Raw genomic sequence first — 21,864 nt, forward strand, 5'->3', positions numbered from 1 at the left:
ACTCAGTCATAAACCTCTCAAGCCACTCGGGCATTCGGCCCAAAACAACATTTATATGCATCAAAATAGAGTCATAAAACTGAGTTATGCAGTAAACAAGTATAACCATGACTGAGTATAGATTTTCAATCTAAAACAATGAGAGGATAGTAAGAAAAGGAGCCTAAGGGTCCAAACAGCACTGGCAAAAGGCCCAAACATGGCATTCAACCCAATTTACAGAAACTCTTTCGAAAACATATAAGTATCATATAATTTCCAAAAATATGCAAATTTACAGTTGCTACGGGACGGACCAAGTCACAATCTCCAATACTGCACGCCCACACGCCCGTCACCTAGCATGTGCGTCACCTCAAAATACTAGAATGATACAAAAATCTGGGGTTTCATACCCTCAGGACTAGATTTAGAATCGTTACTTACCTCAAACCGGTCAAATCTCCACCCCGCAATGCTCTTGCCTCTGGACTCGGCCTCCAAATGCTCCAAATCTATTCACAATCAGTACAATACCATCAATATACGCAAATGGAATGAATTCCACAAGAAAAACTATCAAATTAGACCAAAACCCGAAATTGGCTCAAACCCAGCCCCCGAGCCCACGTCTCGAAATCCGACAAAATTTAAAAAACTAGAAAGCTCATTCACTCACGAGTCTAACCATACCTAATTCATCAAAATTCGACATCGTTTGGTTCCTCAAATCCTTAAATTAAACTCTTAAAAATTCCAAGCCCTAATCCCTCATTTTCACTAATTACATGATTAAACAACGGGGAAATCACCATATGTACGAGTATTAGGGCTCAAGTAACTTACCTCAATAAAAAAACCCCTTGATTCCCTCTTCAAATCTCTCCCAAAAGCTCCAAAACCGAATAGAAATGGTAAAGAATGCCCCAAAATTCGCAAAGTGTGCAATATGTACCTTTTGCCCAGGCTTCTCGCACTTGCGGCCTTTTACTCGCACTCGTGCGACCGCACCTGCGTAATTCACTTAAATATCCAGGTTCCGCATCTGTGGCAAACCTATCGTACCTGCGCTTGTGCACCTGCGCGTGGTGCGCCGCATCTGCGAAGCCAGCCTTCTTCCTTCTTTCCACATTTGCGCCCCAGGTCTCGCACCTGCGGGCTCGCAGATGTGATAGCCTTCTCGCACCTGTGCATCCTACCTAGCCCAGCATTGCCCACACCTGCGAACCCACATGCGCACCAACGGCCCCGCACCTGCGATCCTTCCTTCCGCAGGTGCAGAAATAGCAGAAGCAGCAGCTTCAGCTGTATTTTCCAACTTTTAGAAATCTGTTAACCATCCGAAATCACCCCGAGGCCCTCGGGACCTCAACCAAAAATATCAACAAGTAATATATCAACATACAAACTTAGTGAAACCTTCGAATCACTCAAAACAACATCCAAACACCAACATCCAACATTCAAGCCTAAGAACTTCTAAATTTCCAAATTCGGCAACCGATGCCGAAACCAACCAAACCACGTCCGAATGACCTCAAATTTTGCACACACGTCACAAATAACACTACAAACCTACTCCAACTTCCAAAATTCCATTCTGACCCCGATATCAAATTTTTCACTGCCGACCAAAAATCGCCAAATTTCTAATTTCGCCAATTCAAGCCTAATTCTACTACGGACCTCCAAATTACATTCTGGACGCACTCCTAAGTCCAAAATCACCTAACAGAGCTAACGGAACCATCAGAATTCAAATCCGAGATCGTTTACACATAAGTCAACATCCAATTGACTTTTCTAACTTAAGGTTCTAAATAAAAGACTAAGTGTCTCATTCCACTCCGAAACCACTCCGGACCCAAACCAACTAACCCGGTATATCATAATATAGCTTAAGAGCATAAAGGATACAAAAATGGGGAAAACGGGACTATAACTCCCAAAATGGCCGGTCGGGTCGTTACATAATTAATAACAAATGTATGGTATTTGCTATCATATTACAAGGGTCAATTAGTTTTTTATCTCTTTACAAACTTGTTTTTAGTTTTATGACGTTATCTCTTCTTTTATACATGGAAGATTTACTTTTACACGTAAGAGATCTGCCTTTTACACATAAGAGATTTTAAAAAGTTATTTTCTTAAATTCAAAATTGTAAAGGAGAATGATGTACAAATAGCACCATATTACAATCTCCAAGCTCTTGCAGAAAAGCAGGGTAAGGCAACGTTACAACAGACCCTTGTGGTCCAACCCTTCTCTGAACCTCGCGCATAGTTGGAGCTTATGATGCGAGTTGAAAGGAGCTCAGTTTTGGAAGATGATACTACAAACTACTAAGGTTGTACGTAGCCGTTATGTTAGTTAAAAGAGGGTAGGAGACACTTTTAGTAATAGTACAGTTGAATCCTAGGGGGGTTTTATAATAAGTCTTAGTTAATACACATTAGTCTCTTACATTTCAATTAGTGAGCACTATTAATCGTGTCAGAGTTAGTTATTGAGTTTTGTTTTGTAGTGAATAGTGGAGAGGCATACATATACGTTGTAATCAGCTGTTTGCAGCTTATGCTTAATCAATCTATTCCAATTTTTCCCTAGTTCTTCATTTTCCTTTTTCTGCATTTTCTTCCTTGCTTTGCCTTTGCAACAGTGGTATTAGAGCAGTCTCTGGGACTGTGAAATCCATGGTGATAGAGATGACTGAAGTGATGAATATGCTTTAGAAAATTTCTACAGATGTGTCTAACTTTGGGGTTAGGCAAGATCTATTGGAAGCTACTCAAGAACAAAGTTGTAGAACTCAAGATGAAGCTTTGAGTGAGCTACGAGAAGTCATTAACGAGGTTGTCCATGGAGGAACCAGATCGGAAAGGGACAAGAGCACAACTTTCAGCGAAGGTGAGATCTATTCTCCTCATGATAGGCCTTTTGAGTTTTCTGAGCTTGTGTCGCCTGTATCAAATGGGTTTACTGTTGGGTTCTCTTTCAGTAGAGCTCAGAATCCTCATGTGAGCTTGCCTTCCAACCCCAGATCTCATGTTGGCCTTAGTGGAACATTTGCACCATTTCCACCTCTATCTCAAGTACCTTTATTGAACCCTAGTCGACAAACACCCACACAAGTTAGCTACCACCAAACAACAATGCCTTTCCAGCAGCCTGTACTTTCAGACCCAAAGTTTCCTAAACACCTCATCACATCCTCCTCCCACATCTGCTAATTTCCAGTCTCAAACACCCTATGCACCTCCCGCACAACCCAAAATTCAACCTTCATTATCATACCCCTATCAAGGATCACCAATGGGAGGAAGTCTTTCCTTTAACCACTACTATCAACACACTCAGTTCCCTACTGCTTATGGCAGTCAACCAATGCACATCTCCCCACTAATATACCACCATATCCCATATATTCTAACTTCATTCTCATACCAAACCCATCATATTCCACCATTTTGAACTCTTTTGAAAGTAACCTAAGGATAACCTCCGACTTCAAACCATCAATTATTTTCACTCCTTTAGACGAATCTCAAATCCAGGCAGCTATACATTGCTCCAAGAAACATGGCTTACAAATTAGAATTCGAAGCGGTGGACATGACTATGAGGGCCTTTCTTACATTTCTGAAACCCCTTTTGTCATCATTGATCTTAGAAACCTAAGATCAATCTCCATTGATACCGAAAACAAGACTGCTTGGATTCAAGCTGGCGCGACCTTAGGGGAAGTTTACTATAGAATCGCCGAGAAAAGTAAAACATTGGCCTTTGTTGCCGGGGTTTGCCCTACTGTTGGTGTTGGAGGACACTTTAGTGGCGGAGGCTATGGAATGATGTCTCGAAAATTTGGTACTGCTGCAGACAACATTATTGATGCTAAGCTAATCGATGCCAATGGAAGAATATTGGATAAAAAAACAAAGGGGGAAGATCTCTTTTGGGCTATTAGAGGAGGTGGAGGGACTAGCTTTGGCCTCATTATTTCATGGAAGGTGAAATTACTTGATATTCCAGAAAAGGTGACGGTCTTCAACGTGACACGAACGTTAGAACAAAATGCAACTCAACTTGTCTACAAATGGCAACATATCGCGGACAAAGTTGATGACAATCTCCTCCTCAGACTCTTCCTGAGGAGGAGTGAATCTCCATTTTGGCGTGGGCAAAGGACTGTCCACGCCTCTTTCACTACCATGTTCGTTGGAGGAGTCGATGAACTCCTCCACGAAATGCAAAAGAGCTTCCCCGAACTAGGGTTGGCAAAAGAAGATTGCATTGAGATGAGTTGGATAGAATCTATACTCTATTTTTTTGGTTTCCCAAGGGGCACATCACTTGACGTGTTACTAAACAGAAATATCACAAATAGAAAGGGATACTTGAAACGAAAATCAGACTATGTCGGGCATCCTATTTCAATAAATGGTCTCAAAGGTATATGGAAACTATTCAACCAAGTAGATGAAAACTCAACACAAATGCAATTCAGTCCTTACGGAGGAAAGTTGAATGACTTGTCAGAATCTGAAACCCCTTTCCCACATAGAGCTGGAAATATATTCTCAATCCATTATGAGGTGATTTGGGATAAAAAGGGAAGTTCTAAAAAGCATATAGCTTGGATTCAGAAGCTTTATAGATACATGGCTAAGCATGTTTCAAAATCTCCCAGAGCTGCTTATTTCAACTACAGAGATCTTGACTTGGGAGTGAACAACAAAGGAAACACAAGCTATGCACAAGCAAAAATCTGGGGAGAGAAATACTTCAAGAACAACTTTGATAGATTGGTACAAGGGAAGACTAAAGTTGATCCAACAAATTTCTTTAGGAATGAACAAAGTATTCCTCCTCTCATGGTAATTTAATTTATGCAGTCTGCTAAGCCATCGCCAGTTTTCTATAAAATAAGGCTTTTGATACTGTTCTCTTATGCATGTGTACTACTAGTGAAAAATAAATAGAGGCATGATGTATCCAGGAAAATGGTGTAAGATGTTTTCTGATTTATAAATTATTTTTTCAAGTAATATACTTTCTATTAAATGTTCTTCATATTGAAATTTGTGAACTTGTACGTACATGTGATTTGAAATTATTAATCTTGAATGGCGAGAACATGGAGAGGCAAGGCCAGAGGGAGAGCAAGCACCAAAAGTAGGTGGAGAGTTGATAGTATCTCAGAGAAAGCATTCAATAAAAAATTGATTAATAATTCGTTCAATTATTATACTAATAAACTACAAAATTCCCTATACTAAAAAACTTAAGAAGAGTGTTTCTTTTTGTATTTGTGGCCATTATCAGCATCTTTTGCCTTTCTCTTCATCCCACCTTTTCCTGCTCGCTTCGGTGCCTGCAATCAAAGAGACATTTTTTCTATTAAAAACCTCAACAGATTTTCATAAAATAGCAAATGAAACGCCGGCCAACATCCCCATAATAAAGCCGATGTACAAGTCCACATCTTCGTAGCAAATGTTGGTTCTCAAGTCAAGGATACCAAAACTAAAATAACAGAAATTATGTAGAAGCAAAATTCTTCTTTTTTATAAAGTAAGAGATTATACAATCATTTCCTTCAGAAACCTGATATCGTGATTAGATCTATTTATTTTTTTCTTAATTTTTTATCATGAGAAACATAATAAATACAAGTAACTAGAAAACGCAGCAAAAGGATGAAGAAGATCCAAGTAAATCTCTGGTCATATCTGTATGAATAAACATAACTTTGCCAAAACACTCTTAAAGTTATTTTATAATTATTATTAGTAAGAAAGAAATAAACTTCGTTGATAACTCGGACAGAGTATCAAGATACATGACAGATTATCTGCATTCCACAAGTTTTACGTTCCTTGACATAGCAAGGAACCCATTAGACTATATCATCGTGTTGACAAGACACGGTCAGTAGAATCTTTAGTTTGTGACTACAACTATTCCTATTTCTAGAAACATGAATGAAACTATCAGGAACTGAAACATCAGAATATGTACGGGTTTTTTACCTATCTACAATCAGTATGATTGTTTACACCATCTTAAGACCATAGTTTGATGACTACAATAATGGCAGAAGTACGATGACCAAATGTTAAGCTAAATTTCTAGTGGTACACAGATAAGACATGAATGTAAAATCAGCAACACTTGCAGCTAGTGCAAGTAAAGGTTGGGAAGGTATACCTCAGCTGAAAATGTTTTAAGAGGGTCTCTGCTTTTTTTGAACCTTCCCTTTGATCCTTTGCCACGAGATGCATTAGTATTGCCCATTGCAGCTCTGGCAAGCTTCACAATCTTGCTAGCTTCCTGTGTTGTTGGATCCACTAGGTAGTCAGGTACATCACGTAGGTGCGGGGCAGGAGCCTTCTTACTTAACATCTTATCATGCTTCAAGAGATCTGCCACAACATTTGAATATAATGAGTCCTATGATTGTGTTCACTCACAGTATATTCCACAAACTACAGCTTAATTACCTAAGTCTTTTGGATTATCTTGAAAATGCGCCTTCAACCTGATTAAGACCAGTGGAAAAAACACTTAAGTCAATCAAGATTTCAAGTCAAGCACAGTAAAATATAATGAAGGAGAAATCATACAACAGTAAGAAGAGACTTGGGAAGTGCCTCCTAACAATGTAGGTGAAGAATAATAACAAACAAACAAACAACTATTTTCTAGCACCCTTTAATCCTCACACTATAACAAGTCTAGTAGGGGCCTATACAGCCAAATACCAGATGACAAATATTTTAACTTCTTCCCGCAAGTATATTTTACTGCAGCTTCTACATATTATGAGTCATTGAAACCTGTTGATAAAGTATAAGCCATTCAGGTTCATTTGATAAAGTAGGAGTATTCAAATCTTGAAATTCCTGGCAAAGAAATCTGACAAAATTTTCAGCAGATAGGCATCATACAATCAAGAGTCACGTAACCTTTTGTAGCATCAAACCATCCCTTTTTTAACTGGAAGAACATCAATTCAAGTGATGTCTTAATCAGTACAATCAGATTTCATCACGTTTTAGAACATCTTAAGGTGATGAAGAATGGGATAAGGAGGTCCTTATCAAAAAAGAATGGGATGAGTAGGAGAGTAACACCTATTTTGGACGGAAACATGACAATTATTCTTGGACAGAAAAACATGGCAATTAAATAAAAGAATCAGGGCCATATTTTCAGTACTAGTTAGAATAACCCCAATAAGCAAGAATATCTGTGACCAAAAAGCAAAGGAAAATAAGCTATTCTGAGGAGAAAATGGAAAAAAGAGTAGCTTACTTTTCAGAATTAAGAATTTCATTCCTCAGATCCTGAGCCCGTGATTCTCTTACAGCAATTTTTGTGACACTCCTTGCAACATCCTACATAAAAGATGCCAGTCAAGCTATCTAGACTTTTGAAACAAGGATACCGGCAGGACTGCACCAGTATAGAATTCGAAGTATATACTCCTTTCTAACTTTTGAATGTTCTTTTCTTAACTTCCTATTGTCCTGGCGATGTGGGAAGGATGAGGGAACTGCAGCAATAACCAACTTCCTAAAAGCTTTCAGTAGTCATGCGAGCTAGTTTTACTTGCATGGATCTTCTGTGTAGTTTTTGCATGCTTGTGCATCAAGAAGTTGACAAAATATGGACTTACTAATAATCTATTGACTTACAGCTTGGAGCATCTGGGCTGCATTTATCTAAAGGACGCCAAGACAATAACTCCAAATCATTTATGCTTTTAACTAATAAACTTCACTAGTTAAGCAGTTCTAAAACTGAATGAAACATCACAATATTTGTTTGTTTCTTTTCCCAAAAGCGTACTCAAGATAACTAAAGCAGGAAGCCACATATATCTCGTAAGACACTCCCCTCTTGATAACCTCAGTTCCACGAAGCTCACTGCAACTGGGACTAGGTGACACTCTCCTAACTTTGCAAGGCTCCCAATTGATACTTATCACACAATGACTACTGAACCGTCTTCTAATACAAGTATAATTGATGAAACTTTTACCTCGGCTCGGTAACGCAAAGACTCCACTGCGTTCTTACTCAGCAACGGGAATGGGGCAATAAACTGTGACACCTTATCATCATTTTCCCCAAGTAAAGATTTAATCTCTTCAAATATTTCTGTCTCTTCAGCAGAAACCTGTAGCAGAATAAAGATATGGTTGCTAAGGTAGAAAACATATAGTTCTCTACTGTATTCCTCATATGAGAATTCGTAGGAAAAGAAGAATAAGTAATGTTAGAGAAAATGTACGAAAATAGATCATTAATTCTACAAACTCATGGCTCCCTCCAATGAAAAGTAAATTCAACGATAGTACAAAATAAGAACTTCGGCTTATTTGTTAATGCCAAGAGCTAAATTATATATAAATCAGCAGTTTAACACTTAAAACTAAACAACATTTAAACACATAATCTATAATCTGATATTGAGAAGTTGTCAACTAGATTATATGCTAGAAATCACAATTGCACATCAATAATCTCAGCAATGCCTTCAAGGTTAGAAATCACAATTGCACATCAATAATCTCAGCAATGCCTTCAAGGTACTCACAAGAGAGACAGATGCTCCAGTATTATATGCTCTTCCAGTACGTCCAATTCGATGTACATAGCCTGCAGCTGTTTGAGGCATCTCAAAATTTATCACCTGTTCAAAATAAGCCATAGAGAGAATGTGGAGTATTAGGTCTATGAAAGAGCAGATACTGGGAGTATATCCTCTATCACTAAATGGCTCAAGGGGAAAGATAAAAGAAAAAGAACATCAGCTGCCAAAAAGAGGACAAGATTCCACAAAGAACACAACAAACTTACAGTATACACATTTTTGAAGTCTATCCCTCTAACCACGCCAAACTCTGCATCCAATTTATGTTTTCGGTGTTTTTTCGATTTCTTCCGCTCACTGCCATTTTGATCATCGACCTGTTCCTTTCCATCTGATTGACTTTCATCAGTCGCAATCAAGTAATCAAACAGCCCAGCATTGAATTCCTGATATAAAAGAAGAAAATTAGATGCAACATTAGACTTCAGAGAGAAGGAGTGAACAATAAAAAAAACATACAAAGGGTGTGCATTTCTTGGCATTTGATACTCATATGACAGACCTCAAGGATGTGTAGACGAGAACTCTGAGGCAGCTCCGCATTTAATACTGCAGACTTGATCCCAAACTGCCAAAAATAAACACCGATGTTAAAAATACTATCAGGAACACCTCAGGCCAGCAGTAAGTATAGCATCTGAAACATAGACCAATAAGTTAATAACATACAAGCAGAAGATTACAGGTCGTAAGATGTAGCCTTATAGGAAATAGTTAAAATAGAGGCCTATTGGGTTTTGTGCAAGCAAAAGCTACACTTTTGCATACCCAGCGCATCCACGACTCCCTAAAACTTTCAACTATGAGTGTATGACTGAGCACAAACTAACGAAAAGAATTCCCCTCTCTGTGGTGCACCATCCACAGACTGGGAGGTATAATAGAACTAACTTCATAATTCCTAAAGAGAGGTGTTTTGGAAAAATGTTAATATAATAATAATAGAGAAGAAAATAAGTTTCAAGCAATAAAGAAGTTTTGGTGCTTTCTAAAAGAGGTACAAGAAGATAAAAGTGATATTTTACTTAGTAAAGCATTTATATATTGATCACATGTCCTACGATAATTAGTGGCACCTTGTACATGAATATACCTGCTCAAAGAATAGTTTGAGTCTAAAACTCATGTCAATTGAATTTGTAAATATCAGCACTTTTTTCTGAACCAACTCTAGCTTCAAGAGGGCAAGGATATGGACAAGCTTATCACGAGCAGCACAAGAAATCTGAACAAACAGTAAAAGTTTGTCAGAGACAATAAAGCTATAAAAGAAAACAACATTACAATAACAAAAAACACACAGTTGTTGAGGTGTATTTGTTTTAATGAGATGTCTAGAACACAATAAAGTCCTGTAGACAGTGCCACTGCCTACTGGAAATTAGTGTCAAAATGTGGCACTTATCCACCACAAGTGGCTGAAAAATGTGTGATGATTGAACATGTATGATAATTTACCATTGTAGATGTATCCTAAATCCACGCATTACAACAGAAGCTGCGGCTTCTTAGTCAGTATTACAGAAGCCAAAAGTATGAGGATCACAGTACCGAATTTAAACATATCTATCAGATGATAAATAACAATTAAAGGCACCAAAATTCTTAATGTAAACTGTTGAAGAAAGGACAGATTACGAAATCAGTAAATGGAAAACCTTACAAAAAGAAATGATTTTCTACAAAAGCCAGAGTCTTCTATACATACAGGGATCTCATGTGTGCACCAAAAGGAAATAAGGGATAAGAGGCTACTCCTCAACGGTACATAATTCATTTGCACCTTCAAAATCTCTCCCATCAAAATTCTTAATGTAAAAATGCTGAACAAAGGACAGAACACTAGGTCAGTTAATAGAACTATTGAAGTCGTATACTTACATAAAATTGCTGAACATTTTTTGGTATAATGTCATCCTTTGTGTCACCGACTTCAGGCAAAGTTAAGATGTAGGGATTGTGTAAAATAAGCTTTTTCAGCTTTTCAACGTCAGAACTGCAAAGTTAACATGATTAAAAAAGTTCATACCGAAACCTTGAGACGGAGGAAAATGGGAAGTGAGATGGTAAAAGTGAAGGAGACAAAAGAAGTCAAGAACTTTGTGATGGATAAAATCAATATATGCAGCATTTAAGGAATGCAAGAATTTGCTTTTAACATATATGATGGAGTAAGGCGAGCATACCTTGAGGTTGCAGACATCAAAAGGCACTGGCAACGTCTTGGTACGTGAGATGTAAGAGCTTTCAGATCATCTTCATATCCGTATGACAAAAGAAGGTCTGCCTGATACAGAAAACATAATTATTAACCTCATGTCATTTCAAACAAATACAGACAATGTGTGGTTACACTTAAAAAGATTTATCGCATTATTACTGTCCAACCTTTACAGTGGAATTTTTGAGATTTTGAGCAATGCAACTCATTAAATGCTATCTCATAACAACAGTAAAAAGTCCTTTTGCAACTAGAGGAAGTTCCAAGGAACAAAGTTTATTATGTAAACTAACCCACCTCATCGAGAATGAGAATGGAGAGAGAATCCTGAACAGCTTTTGCTTGAATAATTCCATTCTTCAAGCATGTCTGTATACAAGCAGGAGTAGATACAACAATTTCAGGAGGCCCCGCCAATGTAGTTCTCTGAAACAAAAAGTTCATAAATTTACCATCTCCACACCATTTTATCACGTATACATAAAAAGATCAGAAACTAATAGTAATAATCAGCAAATCAATAGTGAGTAAAAGAACCAACCAATTCAGAAACAGACATGGAACTAGTCAATTGGACAAGCCTCAATTGCACTCTACATAATTCAATCAACGAATTGGCCTCTGAACAAACCTGAACCAATAAACACAAATAAAACATACACACAAACTTCAAAAAAAAACCGAAAAATCCCAAAATAAAAGCAGAAAAATATTTCACCTGTTGGCACAGTTCCCTAGTGGGTACAAGAATTAAAGCAGTGGGTGCAAGATTCATGTTTGAAGGTGACTGAGTAGTAAAGAGCTTCTGAAGTAAAGGAAGGAGATAAGCAAAGGTCTTTCCGGAGCCAGTCTTAGCTCGGGCAACCACATCTTTGCCTTCCTAAGAAAAAGAGCTAATGAAATCAGTAAAATTGTGAGAAAATGTTAGCATTATAGGAGTAATAAACTTACGAGGATAAGGGGAATAGCAACACGCTGAATAGGGGTAGGTTTTAGGATAGATTTCTTGGTTAAGGCACGGATAAGACGAGGATCAACTCCTAATTCCTCGAAGCTCTGCTCCTCTTCTTCCTCCTCTGCTCTTTCTTCTACTTTGTTCATATTTTCTGATAACTTTGGTGAAGGTGGAAACAGAGGAGAAGGTAAATGGAGGGTTGAGGAATTCGGCTGGCACGATGGTGGAAAGAGGCGAGGGTTTTGGTTGGGTTTTAGCTTTGGGAGTTAACTGGCTGAAGATTCTGAACTTGTTTTTGCGCACACGTCGAATTTTGGTTTGGTCTGAATACATTGAACTCGTTTTTGCAAGGAAAAAGGGAGGAAAGATTTAGGGCTGGGCGATAAAGACCTACTGATGTGGGCTTCTATATCAAAACTGGCTATTTGGGCTTCTAACTAAATTGCAAAAAGATGGAATCATAGTTGGCCGGATACACTATTTACTTTCTCGGACCGATATTTATTTACCGATTAAATATAATTATACACATATTATATATGAATTATACATTCATGGGCTATTTTTAGTATAAGCGATTGGGTAGCGGCTATTTAGTTTAATTTTTCAAATAAATTTCAATCAACTTTGCAACCAAACCCTACTAGACTAATTCAAAATAAATATTAGTAAAAAGAATAGTTCCTTAAGTTAGTAGGTAGGTCTATTTTGGTCCGTGATATATCACCCTAGACATTAACAGTCCTCTAAATATATAAAATTGAATCACTTTTAGTACATGACTAAAGGAATCATAAATGTATAACGGCATAACACAAATCCGTCCATCATGAATTCTAATGAGAAAGATAATGTTATAAAATTAATTATTTAGGATGTGTTTGGCATGAAGGAAATTGTTTTCTACGGGAAATGTTTTCCTAGAAAATATTTTCATAGAAAATTAGTGATTTTTATCACTCATTTTTCCTTGTTTGGTTGGTGAATGGAAAAAAAAATTCGAAAAATATTTTATAGTGTTTGGTTAGAGTGTATAAAATAATTTTTTATGCTACTCTCTTCAACTCACATTCCTCAAAATTCTCATATTTCCGGTACTCCTCCTCCCCCCCCCCTCTCCTCCTCCCTTCTAGGACTCTATTTTCTTCAAGAATTTAATTATTCTTTTTAAAATTTACACAAAATCAAAGAAACTAATGAACTACTTTACTTTTTCACACAAGAACAATGTTGAAAATTGAGCTTGATAACTAAAAAAATACTACTTATTTTTGTTAAAAAGAAAGTATTCTTTCTGCAACATAAAAAGAAATTACTCATTTTGTTGAATGAAAGAAAATGCTATTTGTACATCATGAAAAGACAATACTCAGTTTGTTGAAATGAAAGAAAATATTTTTTCTACATCATAAAAAGAAAGTACTCGTTTTGTTAAAAATAAAAGAATATATTTTGTGTGCGTCAAGAAAAGAAAAAATTTAGTTTGTTGAAATGAAAGAAAATATTTTTTCTACATCATGAAAAGAAAGTACTCGATTTGTTGAAATGAAAGAAAATATTTTTTCTACATCATGAAAAATAAAGTACTTATTTTGTTAAAATATTTTTTCTACATCAAAATACTTAGTTTGTTGAAATGAAAGAAAAAAATACGTTTCTACATCATGAAAAGAAAATACTCATTTTGTTGGAAAAAATACTTTTTCTATTTCAGAAAAAGAAAATACTTAGTTTGTTTAAATGACTCGTTTTGTTGAAATAAAAGAAAATGCCTTTTCGACATCATGAAAAAAAAGGTATTCGTTTTGTTGAAATGAAAGAAAATATTTTTTTCTACATCATAAAAAAAATATACTCATTTTATTGTAATAAAAAAAATACTTTATTTACAAATGAAAAGAAAATACTCTTAATAATACTTCTATTTAGGGTGGGTAGTGGGCGAGGTTGGGGTAGGTGGGGTAGGGGTGGTTTGGGGGTGGGGATGGATGAGGTGGGTGGAGGTTGGTGAGGATGAGGAATAGTGTGAGGAATGTCGAAAAGGAGTTTTGAAAAATGATTTCCTTTCTTTTGATAGGGAAAACATTTAGAGAAAAATGAGTTAATGAGTAAAAATATTTTTTAAAACATTTAAGCTAACCAAACATGAGAAAATCAGGGGAAAAAAAATTCTTTCGTACCTAACACACCCTTAAGATGACCGAGTTTTACTTCCCGCAACTCTGCGTATGAAGATGTGGAAGTGCCTCCGGATGACTTCAACCTTTGATTTGCGCTTTGCAGTAAGAGGATGGCGGTAACAAATTAAAGAGCTTGTGGAGCGAGCGTGCATGGCTTGTTGTACTTTGACTAGTCATTATATCTTCTATCTTAGCTAGCGTTTAAACATAAATTTTTAAATTTATTCAAAAAAATCTAATTTTGGTGAAGTTTGGTTTGAAAATGAAAATGTGTTTGGACATCTATTTTGGGTGAAGTTTGATTTAAAAAAATATGAAACATGACTTATACTCACAAGTTCTAAAAACTATCACAAATACCCAATAGTATCATTATCAATAACATTTATTGTATTATCGCAAACCATAGTCCTGAACATAAATAAATTTGATGCAAATTTATCATTTTTATAATGAACTACATGATACACTATTAGATGACCGAGAAGACGAATCAACATCGTTACAAAATAATAAATGGTGGGCTCTTTTATAAAATACAAAAGTTGGGGGCAATTTTTAAAAATATAATAATAATATTTTGGCCCAAAAGCTGGTTTTGAGATTTAGGATTTGGCCAAAATGTAGGTAAAATCTATGACCAAACATGTGTTTGCCAAATAAAATTCAAGTTTATTTTAAAAAAATCTATAGTCAAACGCGCCATTAGTTTCAAGTTCTAAATACGCAAGTGATAACATCAAAATCTAAGTCTGAATTTGAGTTGGAGGTCAACAAAATACGCCATCCACCACAAAACTTTAATAGATCGTGCCGTCAATACTCAATAGGGGTAAAACTTCGACCATAATTAAGTAGACTACTTCTAAAATCGATCCAACTTTTCATAGGACAAGTTTTTTTTTCTCCTTTGACGTATAAAGGATATGTACTGGTGCTATTTGGTTGAGGTTAATATATCCTTGTGTCATTTCATAAGCCATTCATCTTTACGCCATGAAATCTTCTTCTTTCACCATGTTACATTTTTTCTTATTAATCTTAGCCAAACTTTGGTGTTATTAATTTTTAGAAATCTTAAAGCGAACATCGGCTTCTCTAGGGAAACCATATTTCGGTTTTTGAGCAAATGTGACTACAGAATGTCGTAATTCTTTGCTAAAAATTATAAGTATGATTGTTAGAATAAGCCTTCAGAAAGCTTACACTAAAAAGTACTATATGAGATCATAAAGTTGAGTCGAGAAATTTTTTAATCGAATAATAAGACCATTTTTGCACATTTAAATAATTGAATTTTCACTAATATATAAGATAATCTTAAGATAAGTTGACAAGAAAGTGGGACACGGATCAAATGTGGAAGCGTTTGTGCACGATACGTTATAATATCAGCAAGTTGGCATTTGTGTATAAGTACAGTCGAGATATACACTAATATTTCCCAGATAAATAACTAAATTTTACGTTGAGAATTAAAATAAACTAGAAAATTGACTATTGAGCTTCGTCATGACGTGATCGTGCTGTCACCTGATTCCCATTGCACCATTTTGACTTTTTCTTACAATACTCTATCTTATACAGTAGTAGTATAGAAACGTGTCCAAGGTCAGCAATATAATTAATAACACAATCGAACATTAGAAAGATGAGCAGGGGCGAAGCTATGTTGGCCCAAAGGCGATCAAATGACCATCGTTCGCTGAAAAGTTATACTACGTATAAGGTAAAATATTGTTTGTTATTGATTAAAAATAGACTTTGAACACTCTTGCATAGCTTACTAGCAAAGGGTGTTCAAAATTTGAACACTCTTATTGAATTTTCTGACTTCGTCACGGAAGATGATGATGAGAAAGTAAACGATGTATCTACAAGAATGTCAAAGACAAAAATAATACGATTCTTCAATCTTACTTTGAATTTTCTTTGGTCAAAATGGTAGCAAATTTGATCTAACATATTATATCTGTCTAACTTTTTTTTATACCTGTTTCATTGACTTATTAGCCTAACGTTTGCCTATAAAATACCACATAGCAAATCATTTTTATCACATCAAATTCATCCAACCAGTCCACCAAAAAAAAGAAAGGAAATTCCAATGACGAAAATTCCACTATTCTGCTCGTCCCTTGTTATTCTTCTTCTTCTTGCAACTTCAATTAGTCCTTCCCAGGGAAATCAAACTTTTCTTGAATGTCTCAAAACCAATTCAAACCCTTCTTATCCAATCTCCTCACTAGTATATTCTCCCAACAACTCTTCATTTCCAACCGTTTTACAAGCTTACATAAGAAACCTAAGGTTTAACGAGTCCACAACAACGAAACCTCTATTCATACTCACTGCATTGCATGAATCCCACATTCAAGCAGCGATTGTATGTGCTAAAGCACAAGGTTTACAGATGAAAATCCGGAGTGGTGGACATGATTATGAGGGTCTATCTTATATCTCCGATGTTCCCTTTTTCATCCTTGACATGTTCAATTTCCGATCTATTAACGTTAACATTGACGATGAATCTGCTTGGGTTGAAGTGGGTGCAACTCTTGGCGAAGTTTACTATAGAATTGCTGAAAAAAGCAACGTTCATGGCTTCCCCGCTGGAGTTTGTCCCACCGTCGGCGTCGGCGGCCACATCAGTGGAGGTGGGTACGGTAACATGATGAGGAAATACGGCCTTACTGTTGATAACATCGTTGATGCTAAATTAATCGATGTTCAAGGCCGAATCCTCGACCGAAAATCGATGGGAGAGGACTTATTTTGGGCTGTTACAGGGGGTGGAGGAGCTAGTTATGGAGTTCTCTTGTCGTATAAAATAAAGTTGGTTCGAGTCCCACTAAAGGTGACAGTTTTTCGAGTCCCAAGATTTTATGACCAAAATGCTCTCGAACTTGCTTACCTATGGCAACGTCGTGCAGACAAGTGGGACGATGACATGTTCATGAGAATGATTATCGATGTAGTAAATAGCACTACACGTCCTACAGAAAAAACTATAAGGGTGTCTTTTTTTACATTATTTCTTGGTGACTCGAAGCAACTTGTCTCATTTATGAACGAAAATTTTCCAGAATTAGGGTTACAACAAAAGGACATTACTGAGATGTCTTGGGTAGAATCTGTTCTTTACTATACAAGTTTTCCTATTGCCCCAATTGACGCTTTGCTACGTAGGCAACCTCCATCAGTTACATATTTGAAAAGGAAATCTGATTACTTGAAAAAACCAATGTCAAAGGAAGGGTTGGAGTACATATTCAAGAAAATGATAGAATTACAAACGCCAACAAGTTTGACATTTAATCCATATGGTGGAAAGATGAGTGAAATCTCACCTTCGGCTAAGCCATTTCCACATAGAGCTGGGAATATAGCCAAGATTCAATATTCAACGAATTGGAATGAAGGTGGAGTTGAGGCTGCAGACCATTATCTCAACTTGACAAGAGTCCTTTACGATTATATGACTCCTTTTGTGTCAAAATACCCAAGGGCAGCATTTTTTAATTATAGGGATATTGATTTGGGTGTTACGCACAATGGAAAGTTGAGTTATTTGGAAGGGCAAGTGTATGGGATCAAGTATTTTAAGGGAAATTTCAACAGGTTGGTGAAGATCAAGACAAAGGTTGATCCTGATAATTTCTTCAGGAATGAACAAGGCATCCCAGTTTACCCAACTTGGAGGAAGTAGATATTATAGGGGGGAAATATGGATTATTATTATTATTATTTAATAGGTCGTTTTATTTGATTTTTAATTGTGAATTATAATTGTTGATTGATTCTTAAAATGTAATATTCACACTTAGTGATCCGTTTGTGAAGATAATGAATAATATATTTATAAGGGTTGAAAATTATTCAATATGATTCGATTACCTATCAAGAATAAATAATTCAGCTTTATTAATTAATTAACTCTAATCTTGAGTTTTTGTTAGTGATTCGATCGGATCTTCAAAATTATACGTGAAACAAAAACAATAATATTATTTGTTTCATCATTTTGGTTAATTAATGGACCGTATAATTCTCGACTGCGTGGTCGAAGAGGATTAGAGAAGAAGAGATCAAGAATTGATTCTCAAGCTAAGCGTGAAATAAAGACCAGGGATATATATGTTGACATTCTGGAGTTGAGTACCAAGAGCTGGGTCAGAACCTAATATAATGAGGACGTACGTCATTGTCAACAATCGAGCTGGGTCAGAACCTAATATAATGAGGACGTACGTCATTGTCAGCAATCGAGGTACCAAGATCGTTATGACGCCTAATATTTTACTTGCTAGGCAAGCCAACGTTAAAATAGTTTATCCATTTTAATAGTTCAGATTAAATAATAATAAATAAACTGAAATAAATCTGAAGTAAAATGCGAAAAATCATAACAACTGAAATATCTAATACAACCCCGAATCTGGTGTCACGAGTGCACGAACTACTAGAATAATACAGATAAAGGTCTGAATGAAAGTAAAGATGTCTGAATGAAAATACACAGCTAAAATAAAGCAGAAGGAGACTTGAGGGCTGCGAGCGCCGAGCAGTTGTACCTCAAGTCTCCGTACTGATAGTCAACCCAAGCAATTTACTGACCGCCGCTGGGACCGACTCCAAAATCTGTATAAGTCCAGAGTATAGTATGAGCACAACCGACCCCATGTACTTTGTAAGTGCCGAGCCTAACCTCAACGAATTAGTGACGAGGCTAAGGCGGTCACCTACAGTATAACATGTATGCAGTATAAAATAATGATAGGAAAGGAAAATACGGAAACAAAATAAGGCAGTTAACTCATGAAAATAGCTCAATCCTCAAAGAAAACCAGTAAATACCAGATATACCAATCCTTAGAGTTTCGTATGAAAGTACTGCGAATAGAAAACACATAAATTGTTACTGCGCGTAACTCGATCCCACTGTACAACACTATCCTCCCTTATGCCACCATATAAATGTCAATAATAACAAGTAAATATATGTTATGACGCGCAACACGATCCCACCATATAATCAGAGTCAATATCATAATTCATCCTTATTTCATGTGTTACGGCGGGCAACCCGATCACACCATATCAATATGCATTCTCCCTTATTTCACCATATCAATCCACCCTTATTTCACCTGTTGCGGCGCGCAACCCGATCCCACCGTATCAATATAAATAAATCAATAAGTACAATCAATTTAACAACTCGATGTTATACCCTATTTTAAACTGGTTAAAGTAAGGTATAACATATAGGCGATTCCGTGTTTGATTAAAGTTAAAGAGTCGCCACCTAATTATTTCTAAGATGAATTAGGACACCTAAATTGATTGTAGTAATTTAAAGTAAAACTTATTTTATTTCGAAAGCAACAAGTAGCTTGATGTGAAGAATTAAAAGTTAGGAGTAATAGCTCAACTTAGTGTAAAAAATGTTACTTTAAGAGTTAAACACCTTTAGGCGGTAGCAAAATCTTTCTGCCACCCCATCTGCTTAAGTAATCCAAGAAAATCTGATTGGCCTTTTTTTGTATTAAAAATAGCTCTTTGACTTAGAGAGGGATCAAGACTTAAAGTCACTTTAACTCTTAAAACTATCTAAAGTGGAGAAAATCAAAGTCAATTTGAATTCTTGAAATAACAAAGGAAACTATAGAAAATAGTTTTCGTATTTTAAAAGTGGTGCCGACTTCGGTCCTTCAAGCTTACAAAAGATTCCAAAACTTATCAGACATTAAACTTGAAAAAAATCCCACTTAGCAGACAAAGTAACGGACATGGGTTCTGATTTTAGCTTATAAATTAAAAATGATTGTTAACTAGAGATAGATGGCCTAGTGAAACTCAATTAGCAGGAAGCATGCCTAGGTTCAACATACAACTGAAAATAAACATGTTAGTCACAATAGGGGATAGTACAAGAATAAATGAAAATATAGTAAAATGGTTCGGAGCCATCTTCCTTCTGTATGTTTGCTGTCAAATGATAATAAGAGTGGGGAAAAAGTAACGGCGTGTGGACTCTATGCGGCAGCGACATTGAGTCTCAACTTGGGACTCTTCGGCTCGGGTATGTCATGCAAAAGAAAGAGAAGAGGAAAATGAAGAGAAATCTGATTCTTAAACAGAATGAAGTAATACTTACTGTTATTCAATTTACCATTAAATACATGCTAACAAGCTTCATCATTAATTCTTAAATAAGCATGGGCATCAAATGTATTGAAAACAAATCTACAACTCCGTCTCCTACCAAGATGCACCCACTGTCGATGATCACAAACAGGGAAGACCACATCTTTAAAACTTTACAAATGGAAAGGAACTAAGTACTATTTCCACTTCATATAAAGAGATATTCAAACTAACATACTAAAGTACAAGGTCATTTCGGATTTGGTAGTGTCATTGATCCTATAGGCATGATGTCTATTTTTTTTTTTCAAACCTAAAGTAATATTTCTAATTCTTCAAATGAGCGAATAGAAAAGCAGTCATACAAATACCCCGTTTTAAAAGAGAACAAGTAATGTAGTCAAGTAATTAATATTCTAACAGCAAAGCAAAACATTTTTTTATAATAGGTTTGAAAGTATGAAGGCATTCTTGATGTGTAAAAAGAAAATACAAGTTCTAATCAAGACCTTGAAACAACAGATTGTTACAAATAAATTCTAACATTCTGTTAACATGGATTATAAACCATAGACTTCTAAAGACACGAAACAAACAGATTTAACATAGGGAATTTACTAACTTCTTTTGTCAAGGTTCTAGATGCTCCGGTACGGAGGTGTGAGCAGCTGGTTGTGGAGGGCACCAGAAGAGGTAGAGGGCGGCGTAAGAAGTATTGGGGAGAGGTGATCAGGCAGGATATGGCGAGACTCCAGATTTCCGAGGACATGACACTAGATAGGAAGATGTGGAAGTCGAGTATTAGGGTTATAGGTTAGGAGGTAGTTGAGTCGTGCATTACTTCGTACCATTGTGGGACTAGTCATGTAGGGTTTTTATCTGAGATAGCTAGTGGCAATGTTGTAGATTACTATTTCGCTTTTCAATGCATGTCTTATTTACTAGCTATCACTTTTTCTTTGCATCTTTCTTCTAGATTTCATGGTGTTTCTATTGTTCTTATAATTGTCGTGGTGATACTAATATTTACTAATATTGTCTCCCTTTGCTTTGCATCCTTCTTCTGGATTTCATGGTGTTTCTATTTATCATATGATTGTTGTTGTGATACTAATATTGTCTCCTTTTTGTCCTTTTGTATTTTTGTTTCTTTTTGAGCCGAGGGTCTTTCGGAAACAGTCTCTCTACCCCGTCGGGGTAGGGGTAAGGTCTGCGTACACACTACCCTCCCCAGACCCCATTAGTGGAATTTTACTGGGATGTTGTTGTTGTTGTTGTTGTTTTGTCAAGGTTCTAACATAAACGACTTCAAGCTTCTTAAGTAGAAAATCTATTCGTAAGTCCTAGTGTTCATTCTCTTCTGTATTTAATCGTCAATATCAAACACATAAGTCTTAAGCAGAACAAAAATAAAAGAACAGGAAGTCGAGATTACGCGCTGAACTTGAGGAATGTCAATTCAGAGCAGATGCTTTGAGTGGCAAGGTTGCCGAGAAGGCAGAGTTGGCTCGGTCGGGGGATATGAGAAAGGCGGAGGCTTTGGAGATCGTGATCCGTATTCTTCTTTCCGAGCGAGAGAGTGCTTTAGAGACATCCAGGCTCAAAGAAGAACGTCTTGATGAACAGATTGAAGAGTTAGAGAAAGAGGCTTCTAGCCTTTGTGATCGAGTCATCCCTCTTGAGGCCGAGAAGGCCCAACTACTGGCTCGACCGTCC

At 36.4% G+C, this 21,864-nt stretch overlaps 3 protein-coding genes across 4 annotated transcripts; 2 read left to right on the top strand and 1 right to left on the bottom strand.

Annotated features, from left to right (window-relative positions):
* Window positions 1-2,060: 2,060 nt before the first annotated feature.
* Window positions 2,061-4,984, top strand: LOC107771118 (tetrahydroberberine oxidase-like). The gene is made up of 4 exons (XM_075235888.1): window positions 2,061-2,081; window positions 2,150-2,207; window positions 2,729-3,075; window positions 3,361-4,984. The coding sequence occupies exons 1-4, from the start codon at window positions 2,061-2,063 to the stop codon at window positions 4,864-4,866; spliced, it is 1,932 nt and encodes a 643-aa protein (XP_075091989.1). The 3' UTR covers window positions 4,867-4,984.
* A 183-nt stretch (window positions 4,985-5,167) lies between these two features.
* LOC107771116 (DEAD-box ATP-dependent RNA helicase 16) lies at window positions 5,168-12,166 on the bottom strand. Of its 2 annotated transcripts, none has more exons than XM_016590441.2 (15): window positions 11,815-12,166; window positions 11,582-11,743; window positions 11,405-11,494; window positions 11,161-11,289; window positions 10,829-10,929; window positions 10,524-10,638; window positions 9,736-9,867; window positions 9,145-9,210; window positions 8,849-9,028; window positions 8,586-8,681; window positions 8,028-8,165; window positions 7,298-7,380; window positions 6,484-6,521; window positions 6,191-6,405; window positions 5,168-5,354 (listed from the first exon to the last, which is right to left on the bottom strand). In XM_016590441.2, exons 1-15 carry the CDS (start codon window positions 11,962-11,964, stop codon window positions 5,265-5,267), a joined length of 1,785 nt encoding a protein of 594 aa, XP_016445927.1. In that variant the 5' UTR covers window positions 11,965-12,166; the 3' UTR covers window positions 5,168-5,264. The 2 variants fall into 2 exon arrangements, with proteins under 2 accessions (XP_016445927.1, XP_016445928.1); XM_016590442.2 differs by having other exon boundaries at window positions 11,582-11,739; window positions 11,815-11,953.
* A 3,879-nt stretch (window positions 12,167-16,045) lies between these two features.
* On the top strand, window positions 16,046-17,883 carry LOC107771115 (berberine bridge enzyme-like 8). Its single transcript, XM_016590440.2, has one exon. It carries the CDS (start codon window positions 16,106-16,108, stop codon window positions 17,705-17,707), a length of 1,602 nt encoding a protein of 533 aa, XP_016445926.1. The 5' UTR covers window positions 16,046-16,105; the 3' UTR covers window positions 17,708-17,883.
* Window positions 17,884-21,864: the final 3,981 nt, after the last annotated feature.

The sequence above is a fragment of the Nicotiana tabacum genome, chromosome 17 (genome assembly GCF_000715075.1).
Source record: "Nicotiana tabacum cultivar K326 chromosome 17, ASM71507v2, whole genome shotgun sequence".
Lineage (NCBI taxonomy): Eukaryota > Viridiplantae > Streptophyta > Magnoliopsida > Solanales > Solanaceae > Nicotiana > Nicotiana tabacum.